At 45.8% G+C, this 15,435-nt stretch overlaps 1 protein-coding gene across 1 annotated transcript in view; it reads left to right on the forward strand.

The window, feature by feature from the left end:
- Positions 1–14,808, forward strand: part of MAP3K13 (mitogen-activated protein kinase kinase kinase 13) — a 131,302-nt gene extending 116,494 nt beyond the window's left edge. Inside the window, exons 14-16 of the mRNA XM_032763595.2 lie at positions 1,377–1,447; positions 5,475–5,772; positions 9,612–14,808. Coding sequence (XP_032619486.1) covers positions 1,377–1,447; positions 5,475–5,772; positions 9,612–9,713 — 471 coding nt within the window. The 3' untranslated portion in view covers positions 9,714–14,808. The remainder of the gene's footprint in view (positions 1–1,376; positions 1,448–5,474; positions 5,773–9,611) is intronic.
- The last annotated feature ends 627 nt before the right edge of the window (positions 14,809–15,435 follow it).

Raw genomic sequence — 15,435 nt, forward strand, 5'->3', positions numbered from 1 at the left:
AGGACACTAGGGGAGTGATTAAGAACTGGTTCAGAGGCAAGCAATATCGCCCTGAACCTACCCCCGAGAAGAGAAAGCGCGAGACCCAGAGAACAGTACCGGCAATTTGCCACAGTAGCTATGATGGTATAATTTCCCATGTGGACACTGTTCTGGAAAAAAAGTGACTTTGTTCCAGAAAAATTACCCCACTGCAAAACACAAAGGACCCAAGTCACTTTTCTTCTGGAATAGAACATCCATATGGGAGTAATACCAACATAGCTATAGCAGTATAATTATACTGCCAGTCAGTGTCCCTGTGAAGACAAGATCTAAACTCTGTGTTAAATGTCCCCATTTCAGAAATATTGCTGGGATATTCCAGTATCTCAGAAGTTGCCCTGGCTATTTTAACTCAGACCTTTATAATATTTGCACATGATGACTCTAAGACCCGATTGGTTGGATTTCCTGTTACATTGATCAGCAGTCAAATGTCTCTGTCCATCCAGTGTGAAACATTTGCCACATCTCAGAGTTTTCCTGCACCATTCCGCTTTTCATAGCTTTTAGCTTGTAGAAGTTTTTGACTCCTTATTTGTTTGGAATGCTGTAGTTCATTCCCTTCCTTCATGGGCCATGGAGAGAACAGATTCTGTGAACTGCCTTCAGCATGCTTCGAACACTTGCAGCTCTGCATTATGACAATTAATGTAATTTAATCTCATGCCTCATGGCTTCAGCTGTTCACCTGCATGGCTCAGAGAGGACTTTTTCCTCTGATGCGTAATTAGCTGGACGTATTTTGAGGGTTAGGGGTTTTTTGCCTTCCTTTGAAGCAGCAGGGATTGGCTCTGGCTGCAAACGGGACACCAGATGGGGTGGACCAAATGATCTGATGTAGTACAGAGAATCCTGTATTTTAGATGCCTGGTTGGTGTGGCTTTGCTCATGTGCTCTGGATCTAAGTGATCACCAGATTAGAGATCAGGATGGAATTTTTCACCAGGTTAGACTGACTGGGACCTTTGAAGGTTTTCATCTTCCTCTGCAGCAGGGGAGATTGGTTCATCTGCTGGGATTGTCTTAGCATATGTCATTGGTGGTGCCTCGGTCCCCCTGCTCTCTGCCTGTGACACATAGCAGCTTAGTCTCTTGAGGACTGAAATGTTTAGACTACTCAAGATACTAGGCTCCATATGGTGGTAACTGGGTGTGAATTAATGGTCTGCGATATACAGGAGATCAAAGTAGATGATCTAAGGGTCCTTCTGGCTTTAAACACTATGAAACCTTTTGGTGCAGTGGCTTTGTACCAGAGAACCAAGTGGCAACTAGGTAGCTGTTGATTGTTTTAAATCAGTCCAGTAACATAGTTCTCTTTCCCCTGCCAGAGTGGTGATGACTCTTCAGAACAGGAAGAGGGAGAAGTGGACAGTGAAGTGGAGTTCCCACGGAGACAGAGGTAAATAGCTAAACCCCACCAATCCTTCCTTGAGTGGTAGGCAGAAATCCATTTTTATTTTTTAATCTGGCTCAGTTTCATATCACTTCCCAGCACAATGCCATGATGTTAATTCTGAGCCTTCTGCCTCAGCATGATAGGGCCCTGCGACATCATTGCCCAAGTTCCGGCATGAAATGTATCCAACCCTGTAGTGATACTCTGTCAAGGGCCTGGCCAGTTCTGTGGTGATCATCAGCACCATAAACTATGGCAAGAGCTCCGGTCCAACTAGCTACAAGCTCAGTCACATGAGTGTCCCCTCTGTGATGCCTCATGCTGTGCCTGGCTGTTTTCAGCCCCCTGCAAGTTGCAGGCCTCTCCAGCACAGCTCCTCTCCGTCATGGGCTTGTTTGGGCAGGAACCTCACCATGTGTGATCAGTGCAAGAGGCTACTGCTGTCCAGGCTGGTATCTCCAATGTCTGTACCGTTAAGCTTGAAACTGCCAGGGTCTGGCACCCTCGACAGAATCTTTCAAAAGTTCTTTATCAGATTTGTTGCTGCAGAGGGCAAGGGAATGACTCCAGCATCTGGGCTAGAACAGTGCAGCCTTGATTACGTGGACGTCACTTCATCAAAAGCCTGGTTATCAGAAACAGGGTCAGGTCCTCCCCATAAGGCAGGGATCATGACCCCCTTTGAGAAAGTGGGGCTTGGGTAATTGAAGGCAGGGATCCTGGAGAGGAGCCCAGGGACTAAGGAGGGGAGTCGAGTGAAACATTTTAAAGAGCATTAGCTACATCCAACTACAGCCCTTTAGTTTGGGTCTCAACTACAGTAATTTGGCTCACACAGTTTATACTGAATTTCTCTACTCAGCCCCTTGGTTCCTTCCCACGACCCGTCACCCAGATTCCACTCCACTTCCAAGATCTCCATTCTGCTCCTATTGGAGGAATTGGTCTGCTGGCTTTGGCTGCTCTAGGCAGGGGTTCCTCCATTGTCCAAACATTTTAGTCAAAGGTTATGGGTGTTCCCCATGACTTTCATAGTGTTAGAAATTGCTGAATCTTGTCTCGAAAGGATTTTCACATGAGTAAAAGTGGAAAAGGAGGGTGTGAATACCAAAAGCACCCTCATCTGCCTGTGTGTCAGCTGTGCTATGGGTGTCCTGTGATCGCTACAGAGATTTGTGTGTGAATTAGAGCATGCTCCCCACAACATATCTTCTCCATAAGGAAAAGAGAGCTAGGAATGAATGTTCCAGAGTGGAGTAACAAAGGTGCCCCTATGTCTAACAAAATATTGCAAAGTAGGATGAAAAGGGGATTTGAAGGATTCACATTTGTGGACAGTGTAGTAAAATCTGAACCGAGTGGCTCAGAGAGTATAGAATCTGGCCTGTACCACCTTCTGAAGCTGTTTGCCACTGCCAGGTGTGAAGTATCAAAAGCTCTTCTCTTGGGACAGACCCCATGTTCCTTCTGATTAATCCTGCAATAAAAGGTGAGGGCAAGTGTTCATAAAACCACTTTCAATTGTCATGGAAAATTCAGCATCATTTCTTCCCAGCCAGCTGGAGCAAATAGAGAATGGGAACCTTTTGTGTAAATTAGGTGACTCAAATGGCTAGTGGCATTTCTCAGCATGTGGAATGAAATCTGCTGTACAGTGCACTCACTCAGCACCAGGGGACATCACCTGCTTTCCTGATTAATCATGAACCATTGCCACCTAGAAAGTGTCCTTTTTTTAGTGTGGAGGGGCATCAGGTAGGATATTTATATGGGGTCAGTGCCCATCTAATGCCCACTCATTGCCCAGGGGGGTTTCAGAAGTGCTGTGCACTTGACAGCATGCAGGGACATCAGCCAGATAGTGCTGCTTAGACTGCATGGAGGGGCATCTGCTGTGATCGGGCAGCGATTCAGTCCCAGTGGGGGTGGTGAGCTGAGCAATGCACTGTGCTGCCCCTGGGCATGCTGTGTTGAGGAAAGCGGCAGTGGAACATATGATCAAAGAGGCTTTGAAGAGGGGATCTGCCAGAACGAGTAGCTGTGATTTTCCCAATGCTGGAGCGTGCTGAAAACTGCACAGTGTTAATGCAGAAGCAGGGAGGTGGGAAAGGGGTGAGAACATGTTCAGACGTTGTGCTGGAGTGCTTGGGCAGTTGTACAGTTTCATAAGGGATATATGGAAAGTATTCCAGGGCTTCAGATTTATTATAATATCTATTGTACTAGTACCTAGGAGTCCCCGTCAAGGATCAGTGCCCCACAGTGCCATAATTAAAGCTAAAGCTAGCTTCACTTTATAAGCCTCTCATGGGATACAGTCACTGTGAAGGTGCCTCCTTCTGGCTGCTTTGGGCATTAGCTCCTTCCAGGTCCAACATCCCCTTCTGTTGTTCATGTGCCATGCATCCTCCCTCTCTACGACTCAGGGTTCTCTCTCTTTGGTTCGATCCTCTGGCCAGGTCACTCTAGTCCTTCCTTTCCAGGGTAGCAAAATCCCACTGGACAACTGCCCCAAGGCATTCTTCTGCGCCACTGCCCAGTCTGGGCCACTTGCCCAGTAACTTATAGAGGAACCTGGGCCCACCCTATACTCTGGGTTCCAGTCCAGGGACCCTGTGTCTAGCACCTGTGGTCTGCTTGCTCCCAGACCCTGCTGCTATTTCCCTGGATTCCTTCCTGCATCTTCTCGCACCCTTCCCCCCACTCGGTTTTACGAACCCAAACTCTCTTCTTCCAGAAAGTGACTGCAGACTACTTCCCCTGCAGCTCTCTTCTGCTGCCAACTTCCTGCCTTTATACCAGCCCTGCTTGTTTCTTCTCAGATAGGCTCCATCATCAATCAGCCTTTCAAGCCCTGGCTCTCCCTTAGGTGCACCCAATCAGGTTAATCAACCTAATCTAACTTTCTCTGCCTTTTGTGCAGGGTAGACACCCCATCACAGAGCCCTTCACGCCCCTTCCCCCTCCAAAAAACACCTTTTCCTTCTCAAGTTCTCTGTAAAGAGACCATTCCCTGTGAAATTTAGCATGCCACTTCTCAGCCCCAGCAAGAGCTCTTCTGGGAATTTTGTAAAAATCAGAAAACAAGCCTCAAGTTCAGGGTCTGAAAATTCGGATCATGTCATTCACTTTTAAACATTTTCCTAATACTTTTTGTCTCAAACCATGGCTGTGTGCCTGCAGTCTTGGCAACTTGTTTTGCTATGTTTGAATGTTGCTTTGTTTTGAATACTAATCATAATACTTGGGGCCAACAACATATGGTTAGCCTGTTACCGATGCATAGAGCAGATTGAAAAAAGTGGGGAGGTCTATCATTTTGTACAGAAATGAAGATGACATCACATCTGGCAACCCCTCCAGCCCCCATCAATTCTGCCTTCTCCAACCTTACCGCTGCTTTTCCTGCAGCTCCTGGGGCTTCTCACCCCTCTCCCAGACCTGGGGGAGGGCTGCAGTAGGATCCCCACTATCCCTTCCAGGTTGGGTGCTGCAGGGAAGAAGTACAAAGGAGCTGACCCATTGTTCCCAGGGGTTAGAGAGCCACCCTGAGCTATTTCTGCTCCCTCTTCCTCTCCCATTTTGTGAGAATGGTTTCAGCTCTTGAGGGGTGGGGAGAGCAGCTCTGATTGGCTGTGTACACCTCCGGGGTTGGGGAAAGGAGCCAGTGAGAAGCAGTTTTCCCCAGGCAAGGCTGAAATATTTACCCTCAGCGACCCAGCTCCAGCTTGAGAAGTGTTCTTTGCTGGCCCCCTTGCCCTGCCTAGTGAACTTTACAAAGGTGGAAGATGGGACTGGAACTACCAGAATGGTGGCAACTGAGGGGCAATTGGAGACCATCCTAACGCAGTCTCCTACAGAATGTTCGATGGAAGTGGGTTAGCTTGTCAGGGCCAAGCTCCTTTGGGTATGAAGTGGAGCAGCTCGGCCAATAATGTGGAGTGGGGAAAGTGATTTACCAGTATAAACAGAAACACTGCAATGCAGGGATTGAGCAAAGTGAAGCTAAGCTGTTCTCCTGGGCTTGCAGGCCTCACCGCTGCATTAGTAGCTGCCAGTCCTACTCAACCTTCAGCTCTGAGAACTTCTCTGTGTCTGATGGAGAGGAGGGGAACACCAGCGACCACTCAAACAGCCCAGATGAGATGGCCAACAGGCTGGAAGACCAGCTAACTGAGAAGCTAGAGGAAATGCTGTCCCAGACTCCGGAAATCCCCATTGAAATCTCCACTCAGTCTGATGGTCTTTCAGACAAAGAGTGCGCCGTGCGCAGGGTGAAGACGCAGATGTCATTGGGCAAGCTCTATGCAGATGACCACAGCTGTGAGGTGAGTGGGGCCTTCAGTACTCCCCTTCCTCTTCTGTCAGATGGTGAAAATAACTAGAAGCCATATAAGAAATCAGTATGACTAGAGAGGCAAAAGCCTGGGACTACACAGAAAGGGGCAATGAGAGAGGTACTGCAGAGAGAGGGTAGACTGGCCTCTTATCTTCACCCTGGAAATTGAAAGGCAGCAAATATATAACTGATAAAAGTTACACAAGACACAATTAGCATGTGGAACTCATTGCCACTAGATATTGTTGAGGCCAGGAGCTTAATAGGCTTCAGAAGATGAGAGATGATTTATATGACTAATGAGGCATCCACAGTTACATTAGATAGGATGAAAAATTGGAATTTAAATAATAAAATGGAAGGGATATAAACTAGGGCTGTCAAGCGATTAAAAAAATTAATTGCACAATTAATTGCACTGTTAATAATAGAATACCATTTATTTAAACATTTTTGGATATTTTTCTACATTTTCAAATATATTGATTTCAATTACAACACAGAATACAAAGTGTACAGTGCTCACTTTATATTTATTTTTGATTACAAGTATTTGCACTTTAAAAAAAAATATTTTTCAATTCACCTAGTACAAGTACTGTTATGCACTCTCTTTATAATGAAAGTGCAACTTACAAATGTAGAATTATGTACAAAAATATGCATTAAAAAATAAAACAAGGTAAAATTTTAGAACCTGCAAGTCCACTCAGTCCTACTTCTTGTTCAGCCAATTGCTCAGACAAACAAGTTTGTTTACATTTGCAGGAGATAATGCTGCCTGCTCCTTGTTTACAATGTAATCTGAAAATGAGAACAGATGCTGTCATGGCACTGTTGTATCCTGCATCACAAGATGCTTATGTGCCAGATGCGCTAAAGCAGTGGTTCTCAAACTTTTTTACTGGTGACCCCTTTCAGATAGCAAGCCTCTGAATGTGACCCCTTTATTAATTAAAAACACTTTTTAATATATTTAACACCTTTATAAATGCTGGAGGCAAAGCGGGGCTTGGGGTGGAAGTTGATAGCTCGTGACCCCCCCCAACCCATGTAATAATCTCATGACCCTCTGAGGGGTCCTGCCCCCCAGTTTAAGAACCCCTGGGCTAAAGATTCATATGTCCCTTCATGGTTCAGCTACCATCCCAGGGGACATGCATCCATGCTGATGATGGGTTCTGCTTGATAACAGTCCAAAGGAGTGTGGACAGACACCTGTTCATTTTCATTATCTGAGTCAGATGCCATCAGCAGAAGGTTGAATTCTTTTTTGATGGTTCGGGTTTTGTAGTTTCTGCATTGGAGTGTTGCTCTTTTAAGACTTCTGAAAGTGTGCTCCATACCTCATCCCTCTCAGATTTTGGAAGGCACTTCAGATTCTTAAACCTTGGTTTGAGTGCTGTAGCTATCTTTAGAAATCTCACATTGGTACCTTCTTTGTGTTTTGTCAAATTTGCAGTGAAAGTTTTCTTAAAATGAACAACATGTGCTGGGTCATCATCCAAGACTGCTATAACATGAAATAAATAGCAGAATGCAGGTAAAACAGCAGGAAACATATAGTTCTCCCCCAAGGAGTTCAGTCACAAATTTAATTAACCCATTATTTTTTTAACGAGTGTCAGCAGCATGGAAGCATGTCCTCTGGAATGGTGGCCAAAGCATGAAGGGGCATACAGATGTTTATCATATCTGGCACATAAATACCTTGCAATGCCAGCTACAAAAAATGCCATGCAAATACCTGTCCTCACTTTCGGGTGACGTAAATAAAAAGAGGGCAGCATTATCTCCTGTAAATGTAAACAAACTTGTTTTTCTTAGCAATTGGCTGAACAAGAAGTAGGACTGAGTGGGCCTTTAGGCTCTGAAGTTTTACATCCTTTTGGTTTTGAGTCCAGTTATGTGTAAAAAGAAAAAAAAATCTACATGTGTAAATTTCACTTTGACTACAAAGAGATTGCGCAACAGTACTTGTATGAGGTGAATTGAAAGCTACCATTTCTTTTGTTTATAATTTTTACAGTGCAAATATTTGTAATCAAAATAATATACAGTATCTCCTCACTTAAAGTTGTAGTTATGTTTCTGAAAAATGTGACTTTAAGACAAACAATGTTAATCAAATCCAATTTCCCCATAAGAATTAATATACATAAAGGGGGGTTAGGTTCCAGGGAAATGTTTTTCACCAGACAAAAGACTATATTATATCTGTGTGTGTATATCTATACTCTCTCTCTCTCTCTCTCTCTCTCTCTCTCTCTAAATTTTAAAGAAACAATTTAATATTGGTACACAGCGATGATGATTGTGAAACTTGGTTGAGGTGGAGGAGTCAGAGGGTGGGATATTTCCCAGGGAATGCCTTGCTAAAAGATGAACTAGCAATTATCTGAGCCATCAAGGGTTAACTCTCACTGTACAAGGCAGCAGGAATGGAGGGAGGGAAAACAGCATGGCAGGCAGAGACAGAGACATATACTGTGTGTGGGGAGAGAAAGATGGACATTGCCTCTAAGTACACTGCCTTTTTAAGTAGATCAGCAAGCTGAGAGAGCAGCTGCTTCCAGGAAGCTCCGTCTGTCCTGAGCCCTTTCGTGTGTCCTCCCTGCTCTATGGAGATGGGGTAAATGGGGAGCAGGGGGAAGGGGGACACCCTGACATTAGCCCCCCCCCATTCCCTCCCAGCAAGCAGGAGGCTCCCGGGAGCAGCTCCAAGGCAGAGGGCAGGAGCAGAACATGGCAGTGGGGGGAGGGACAGCTGAACTGCTGGCAATTGATAGCCTGCTGGGTGGCTGCTGAACAGGAAACTTAGGGGAATGGGGAGCTGATGCGGGGGCTGCTAGTCCACCCTGGTTCCAAGCCCCCACCAGCTAGCTGCAATGGGCTTCCTGCAAGCAGTGGACAAAGCAGGCGGCTGCCAAACGACATTATAAGGGAGCATTGCACAACTTTAAACGAGCATGTTCTCTAACTGATCAGCAATATAACAGTGTTAACTGGGACAACTTTAAGTGAGGTGTTCCTGTACGCTTTGATTTCAGTTACAACACAGAATACAATATATATGAAAATGTAGAAAAACATCCAAAATATTTAATGCATTTCAATTGGTATTCTATGGTTTGACAGTGTGATTAAAACTGCGATTAATCGTGATTGGGTTTTTTTATTGTGATTAATTTTTTTGAGTTAATCACAGCTGTTAACTGTGATTAATCGACAGCCCTAATATAAACCTTCCTATTTTGGTCAAATGCCAGCCTAAGTGGTTATAATAACTTCCTCTAGGGCAAGTTATTCCTCATTCTCCTCTAGGGGGTTTCTTGCACCTTCCTCTAAAGCAATTGGTGTGTTCACTGTTGGTGACAAGAGATTGCTCTGACTAGATATGGCATTTCCTGTGTGCCTGTGTTCTCCCATCTTTCTTACTCTGCCTTCCCTCTTCCCATGACTTCTGAGGTTTTAGGAATTTTGCATTAGATTGGCCTGTCTGCTGCTCCCCTTCCGGTTCTGTAAATGAGACAAGTGGGCATGTGTGTGGGGGAAGGTCCTTGCTTTCCCTTTCCCTTTCCCTGTTCCACCAGTTACACTCTCTAGCCAGCAGGTCTCTGTGGTTATGTGTTAGAGATCAGAGGTGACCTTCTGTGGATCCTCAATGCCCCCTGCTGGCTGCCAGAAGACAAGAAGTGATAGAGTCATTGATGGGGACCTTTTCCTATCTCCTGCTCCTCCACCAATCAGCTGCTGATCCTGCCAGTGCAGTCACTCTACAGTGCAGGAAAATCACTAAAAGAGTTTCCCTGTCCTTTTGCCTTTCAGAACCAGGCACAGTTTGGAGAATCGGATTGTGACTCTTCCGAGGGGGAGTGTTCTGATGCAACCGTCAGGACCAATAAGCCCTGCAGTTCTGCTACTTGGTAATGACAAATTTCCCACGAAAGCCCTCCTGATACTGGCATTTAGATTCCCCAAGACACCCTTCATTTCCCCCATCCCCTCATACTTTGACAAGAAGAGAAACTGATTCTCCTTCCCATCCCAGAAATGATCTGCAATAACTTGAATCTCTGGAAAAATGTCCAAATGAAATTAATTCTCACTGAGCATTTCAATCAAGAATGGCAGGGATATATTTTATTGAAGAATCTAGCTACTGTAACATTGATATTTATTTTTTTTTACATTTTAACACTTTTTACTATAAAGAGTGGACTATATATCAAGAGAGACAATAATTTGTTGCAAAAAAGTTAAGAAAGCAAGCAAATGAAAGAGACACTTCCTTGTGAGTCTTACATAAATAGCATGATGGACACATCAGGATCTACTGCTGCTCTCCCAGGGGACCAGGGCTCATGGCCCTAAAGGTTGGAGAATAGATAAAGAGAAACAAACCAATCAGTCTTATCAAATGAAGAAGCATAAGAGAAACCTTGCTCAAAGGTAACCTATGAACAAATGGCATTCAGTATAATCAGCTGGGTCACTTTTAATCAGAAAGTGGATATGTTCCTGGAGAAATTTGGTACCAAGGTGCTTACATCCAGGGTCTTCTGAATCAATACATTCCCCCAGGAATGTGATAATGGGGGGTTAATTTATGGGGTTTTGGTTTATTTTTTAATCAGCATTTTGTTGTGAGATCCTGCAGATGAATTCTAACCTCATTCTCTGTCGAGACTTGGTATAACAGCACTTTTTACCATCACCAATCATCTTCACTATGGCAGACAAAACAATGTGAATTTCTAGCTGAGCAGAGAAAGATCTTTCAGCTGCAGAGTGCCATTTTCCCACAGTTTACTTCCTCTCCTTACTTCCCATTCACCCATTTGTTTCCTTCAATTAAAAAAAACAAAAACAAAACAGTGCTGGAAACAAAAAAAGCATGGACAGCACATTCTGCAAAGCCTGAGAACTAGTCTGGGGAGGAAACCGGAGACACCTGTACTGAACCTTCAGAGGCAATCTATCACATCATCACACAACTGGCCAGCGCCAAGGGAGAGAGCTGTGTATTGGGAGTAAACCAGGGAATACATTGGCCTGGACAACAGTATCAACCCTCCTTTTGTTCTGTTTATTAATGATTTGGTTTTGGAAGCATTAACAGCTGCCTGCCTTTCATGTCAGGCTTGGTGTAAAAGAGAAAGTAAAATTTGGACTGAGTTTACCTAAGGAGGGGGTGGGGATGGGGGTGGGAGAGGAGAGAGTGCTTGATTTTGGTTGTGGGTGTGTTTTATGTGGGGGACCTCAAAGAGTGTATCCCGCTCCTTTAAATTCCAGCCTGGAGGAGAAACTGACGCATTGTGGGGGTATCTGAAAGGCAGAGGCACTGACATTTGAGTGACCAATATAACACTCCCAGGGGCCTCACTGGGCCTTCCGTTCAGAAACAAATGGCTCCTTTTAACTGACACACAGAACAAAGATTTTAGTCCGTTTCTCAGTTATTTTCCCTCTGGAACAATTTCAGCTCTGCCTCGAGACCTGGGAAAGGCAGCTGCTCTTCCTCATGGTCTGGCTAGCGTGGCTAGAGCAGTGTGTCCTGGGGAAATCAGCCCTCTAATAGAAGCCATGCACAAGCCTCAGATGACCGGCAGGAATGGACCGTACGCAGGTTCTTCTGTTGCTTTGTTTGTTTACATTTTATGTTAAAATGTTGATTTGAACGTAGCCTTGATAATTTATAGCCTAGTGGCAAGAATGAAGGAAAATGTTTTGCTTATACAAAGAGCAGTATTGTATGAGTTAAATTATTCCATATTTTAAATTTTTGTAGCTGGACTACATGTAGATCTTAAGTTATTACATTATTTTATTTATTAACTTTTCTGTCGATCAGAAGGTTGGCTTTACTGCTAGCACAATTGTTCTCTCCATGTGATGTTACTTCCTCCTTATGCATCATAGAAGGATGGGATTAGAGCTGGATTCAGGGGCTGTCAGTATTTGCTCCCCTGCTGCGACCTCTGCTGGTGCCATGCAGAGCACAGTCATTCTGGAGGCTGTGTCAGTCTGGGCTGGCCTGCAAGGCAAAGGAGGAGATACTCAGTTTAATGGGCTTTAGAGATCTTCCACATGGGTGAAACTGTGCAATTGGAGTTTGCTTCTGATTAATGGAGGGACAGCAGTGTGTGAGTGTTGGGGGCAGGGGCAGATGGAGTGAGGGGGAAAAGGTTGAACAGGAGCAAGTGCTTTATAGTGAGAAACAAGCAAAAAGTTTTGAGCAAGCCTCTCTGGAGAGGCATTCTGGGCTGCTAGTACAGAGCAGGGCGTCAATTCTAGTGGTAGTGCTACAGTGACGGTCCCAAATGCTCACATAAAACAGCTAGATAAAGGAGGAGAGAGGACCAGCAGCCATCCCATAGAAACTGAAGACAGGGGCCAGACTGACCACCACAAATGCAGCGGGGACCAGATTCAGTGTGCCAGGGATGGGGAGGTTCACCCCAAAATGGAGTGCTGATGCCTGGCCCTGTAGAGAGCTTTAAGCTCCTGCAGAGGCTATGCTGCTAAGGGTGATCTGGACTGTGAGGTGCAGAGAGGGCACCCATGTGCCAAGCCAGCCCTGCTCACCTGAGATGTCAAGTGTTTTCTTAAGAGAGCACTCATTTCCCAAGGCAGCCATAGAGCATAGGCAAGAAGGGACCGTCTGACCTCATGCTGTAGACTGCCAGAGCCCTGAGTTAGGTGCTTTGACTCCATATCAATCAGACCCTGCCTGAGAAGGCATGAAGGATTCCCTGGTGCCCACAGGAGTTGTTTTGCCAGCACGCAGAGATAGTGGTAGCCCCTGGTGAGTGACATGAGGGAGTTATCTGAAAGTTCTTAGACTTACAGTAGCACCTGCTAACATATACTGAGAAGCACATGAGTTTGTGGCCCTACCTGCTTTCTGTACTGTATGCTTCTTTAGGCTTCTTCATGGCCTTGCCTTCAACCACATTGCTCAGCTCCACTGTCTGTCACAGTCATTCCTCACTCTCTCGTGGAGAGGCAGTACAAAATCATCCCTTTGGTGTGAGCACTCTCTGCCCTAGCATTGGTCTGCTGCCCCTGTTCATACTCAGAGGCACTTCCCCCATTACCTGCTGGCAGGTATCTGAAATCCTGCCAACAGCTAGTGCCTCCCTCAGGATTCCTGCTAGTGTTGTTGCTCCTTGTGCACTGGTAGCATGTGGACAGCAGCTGTGCTGTAGGAGGTGCCGGGCTCTCCTGGGTCATTCCAACCCTAATATTCTATGACTGGACCTTGGTGTGCACTGTGCGATAGCTCAGGCAGTCCCTGGGTGCACCTGCGCTTATCTACATCCCAAAAGGTTCAACATGATCTAGTTTGGCATCTGCCTTTAGTTGAAGGCACGTGCACTTTTCCCAACAAAGAGTATGCCATGCATGTGGGGATGTCCTGGCACTGAAACCCCTGGCCTAAATTCCACACACACTCATGGCAGCTTCCTTCTAACGTTCCAAACCTCTACATACCCTGAAACAAAAGGTACATAAAAAGGAAAAACCTACCAGAGCCAGTCATCCCCAATGTCACTGGGCCAAGAATCAAAGCAGGAAGCGGTCAGGTGTAGGTCAGAAGCAATTTTAAGGTCCCAGATCTTGTCATCAAAGCTAAATGCAGAAGCCGTGAAGCCCTGGAATCTGGATATTTCAGTTCTTGCTTCTGTCCCGAGATATCGGGCCTCAAACATGCCACACTATAGCACTTAGAACAACTATTACTTGTGGAAGTTTCCACTCTATTATTTAGTCCCTGTCAGACTAGATGACCTTTGGCCCTATCCAGCCTTGAACTGTGATCGTTTCTGGGCTCCCCTTGCTCAGGGTGCTGCACACGGATTCACGTCACTCAGGCAGGCTGCCTTTCCAGGCCAAGGGATGGAGCAACAGCCTGAGCTGTTTTTAAAAACTCCTTGAAACATCAGTGAAACAGTTTGCTCTGTAAACCATGTCTTATCCCGCATAGTCAGGGGTTTGTTTGGGGTTCTGGCTTTGCAACTCATGAAAAGTGCTGCTATAACTGATAGGACATCTCATTGCCACTATCCCTCCTTAAGGGCAGGGCCTCACACATCGCTGTATGTCTGATTCCACAGCACTGGGAGCTTTTGTAAATAGTGTGCAGAGGGTGAAAACCAAACCAAGGTATAGGAGTAGGATAAAACTCTTAGGGCTACAGGTGCTGGTGCTCCTGAGGAGTGCTAGGTACCATATTTCTGAACGGGGGTTGAGTTTATGAAAGTATTCAAGGAACAAGGTAGCCTGAGGAATACTGTAGTAAGGATCATAATCTGACCCATGACATGAATAAAATCCATGCAGCTCTGCCAGTGTTGGTGCAGTCTGATGTGCCAAGGTAGGAAGGAGCAGGCCAGGTTTTGTATTTCCAGGCAATAGCTCTGTAACATCTGCAAAGGAATGTGTCCATTTGTATTGCAAAGTCTAGACTTCATTCTCTGGGTAGACTGTAAGCCCAGTGTAACCTCACCGAAGCATGTTTACTTACTGTGGATTTACACGGGTGGAGCTGAGCGCAGAAGGTGCTGCTGTCTGGCTTGAGTGCAGAGTTTGCATGAGGGGATTACAAAGGGTGAGCTGCAGGCGGAAGCGCTAGTAACAGTGCCGTTCAGCCTGGGGAAGGGCAGGCTCGAAATGCCCAGAGAACAGCCCCCTGCGTAGACAGGCTACTTCATTTTCTTTTCTTCTCTATAAACTCTCCTTCCCAGGAGAAGGGTGAGTTGTGGGCTCACTGCCCACTCCTCACCCAGCACGGCTTCTGACAGCTCAACACCAGCCTGGTTTCTGGCGTTTATGGTTAATGTTGTTTTTCCCACTGTGTGTTAAAAGTGACCATTTCATCTCAGCCCTTCCCGGTGTCTCATCCTTGCGCTGTGGCTTCCTGATACAAACTTGATTTCTGTACTGAACAGTGTACAGTGATGGGAACAAGAATGAGTGTCAAAGCAAACAAATGCATGGAATAAAAAGCCAGTGTACTTCAGTATGTCCCAGGCTTGGCCTGTCATCTGGATGGTGTGTTGTGTCTGAAGAATTTATACTAGAAGTTGTTGAGCTAACAGAAAATGGCTGATCAGTTAAAGTGTCTTTGAAGTGAGCTGTGTTTCTGACTCTAGCTGTGCTGGTTCTGACCAGAGCCCCTGACTTTCCAGCCAGGGTGGCGCGCCTTGTCTGTGTGTACATTCCCAGCCATGGGAGCATGGCCCTGAGCACTGTATTTTTACAGAAGTGCTGTTTTTCATCAGCTGACACAGATCCAGGCTCCACCACCACCTGCACCTCAAGCCATTCTTTCCCCCACAAGTAGTCTTGGCTCTGCCTCCCCATGAACCCTCCCACTGGGCTTACCCACTGTCCTCCCTCCAGTCAAGTCAGGAGTCAAGTCAGGAGTGGGGGGGGGGGGCACCCTCTTTCTGTCCAGAGTAGGGTTCCCCCACCAAAACCCTCTCCTGCCAACTGTTCTGCTTTGTATTTTAAAAAAATTTTCCCCTCCCCAAGTCACCATTCAGAAAACAGTACTTGTCCAGTCATGAAAGGAAACAGCCATGCAATCAGAAAGGAGAGCTGGACTTCAGCCCCTTAGGGTCCCACGCATCCTTTTGTTGGATGG

Source organism: Chelonoidis abingdonii, chromosome 8, assembly GCF_003597395.2.
Source record: "Chelonoidis abingdonii isolate Lonesome George chromosome 8, CheloAbing_2.0, whole genome shotgun sequence".
In the NCBI taxonomy this organism is placed as follows: domain Eukaryota; kingdom Metazoa; phylum Chordata; order Testudines; family Testudinidae; genus Chelonoidis; species Chelonoidis abingdonii.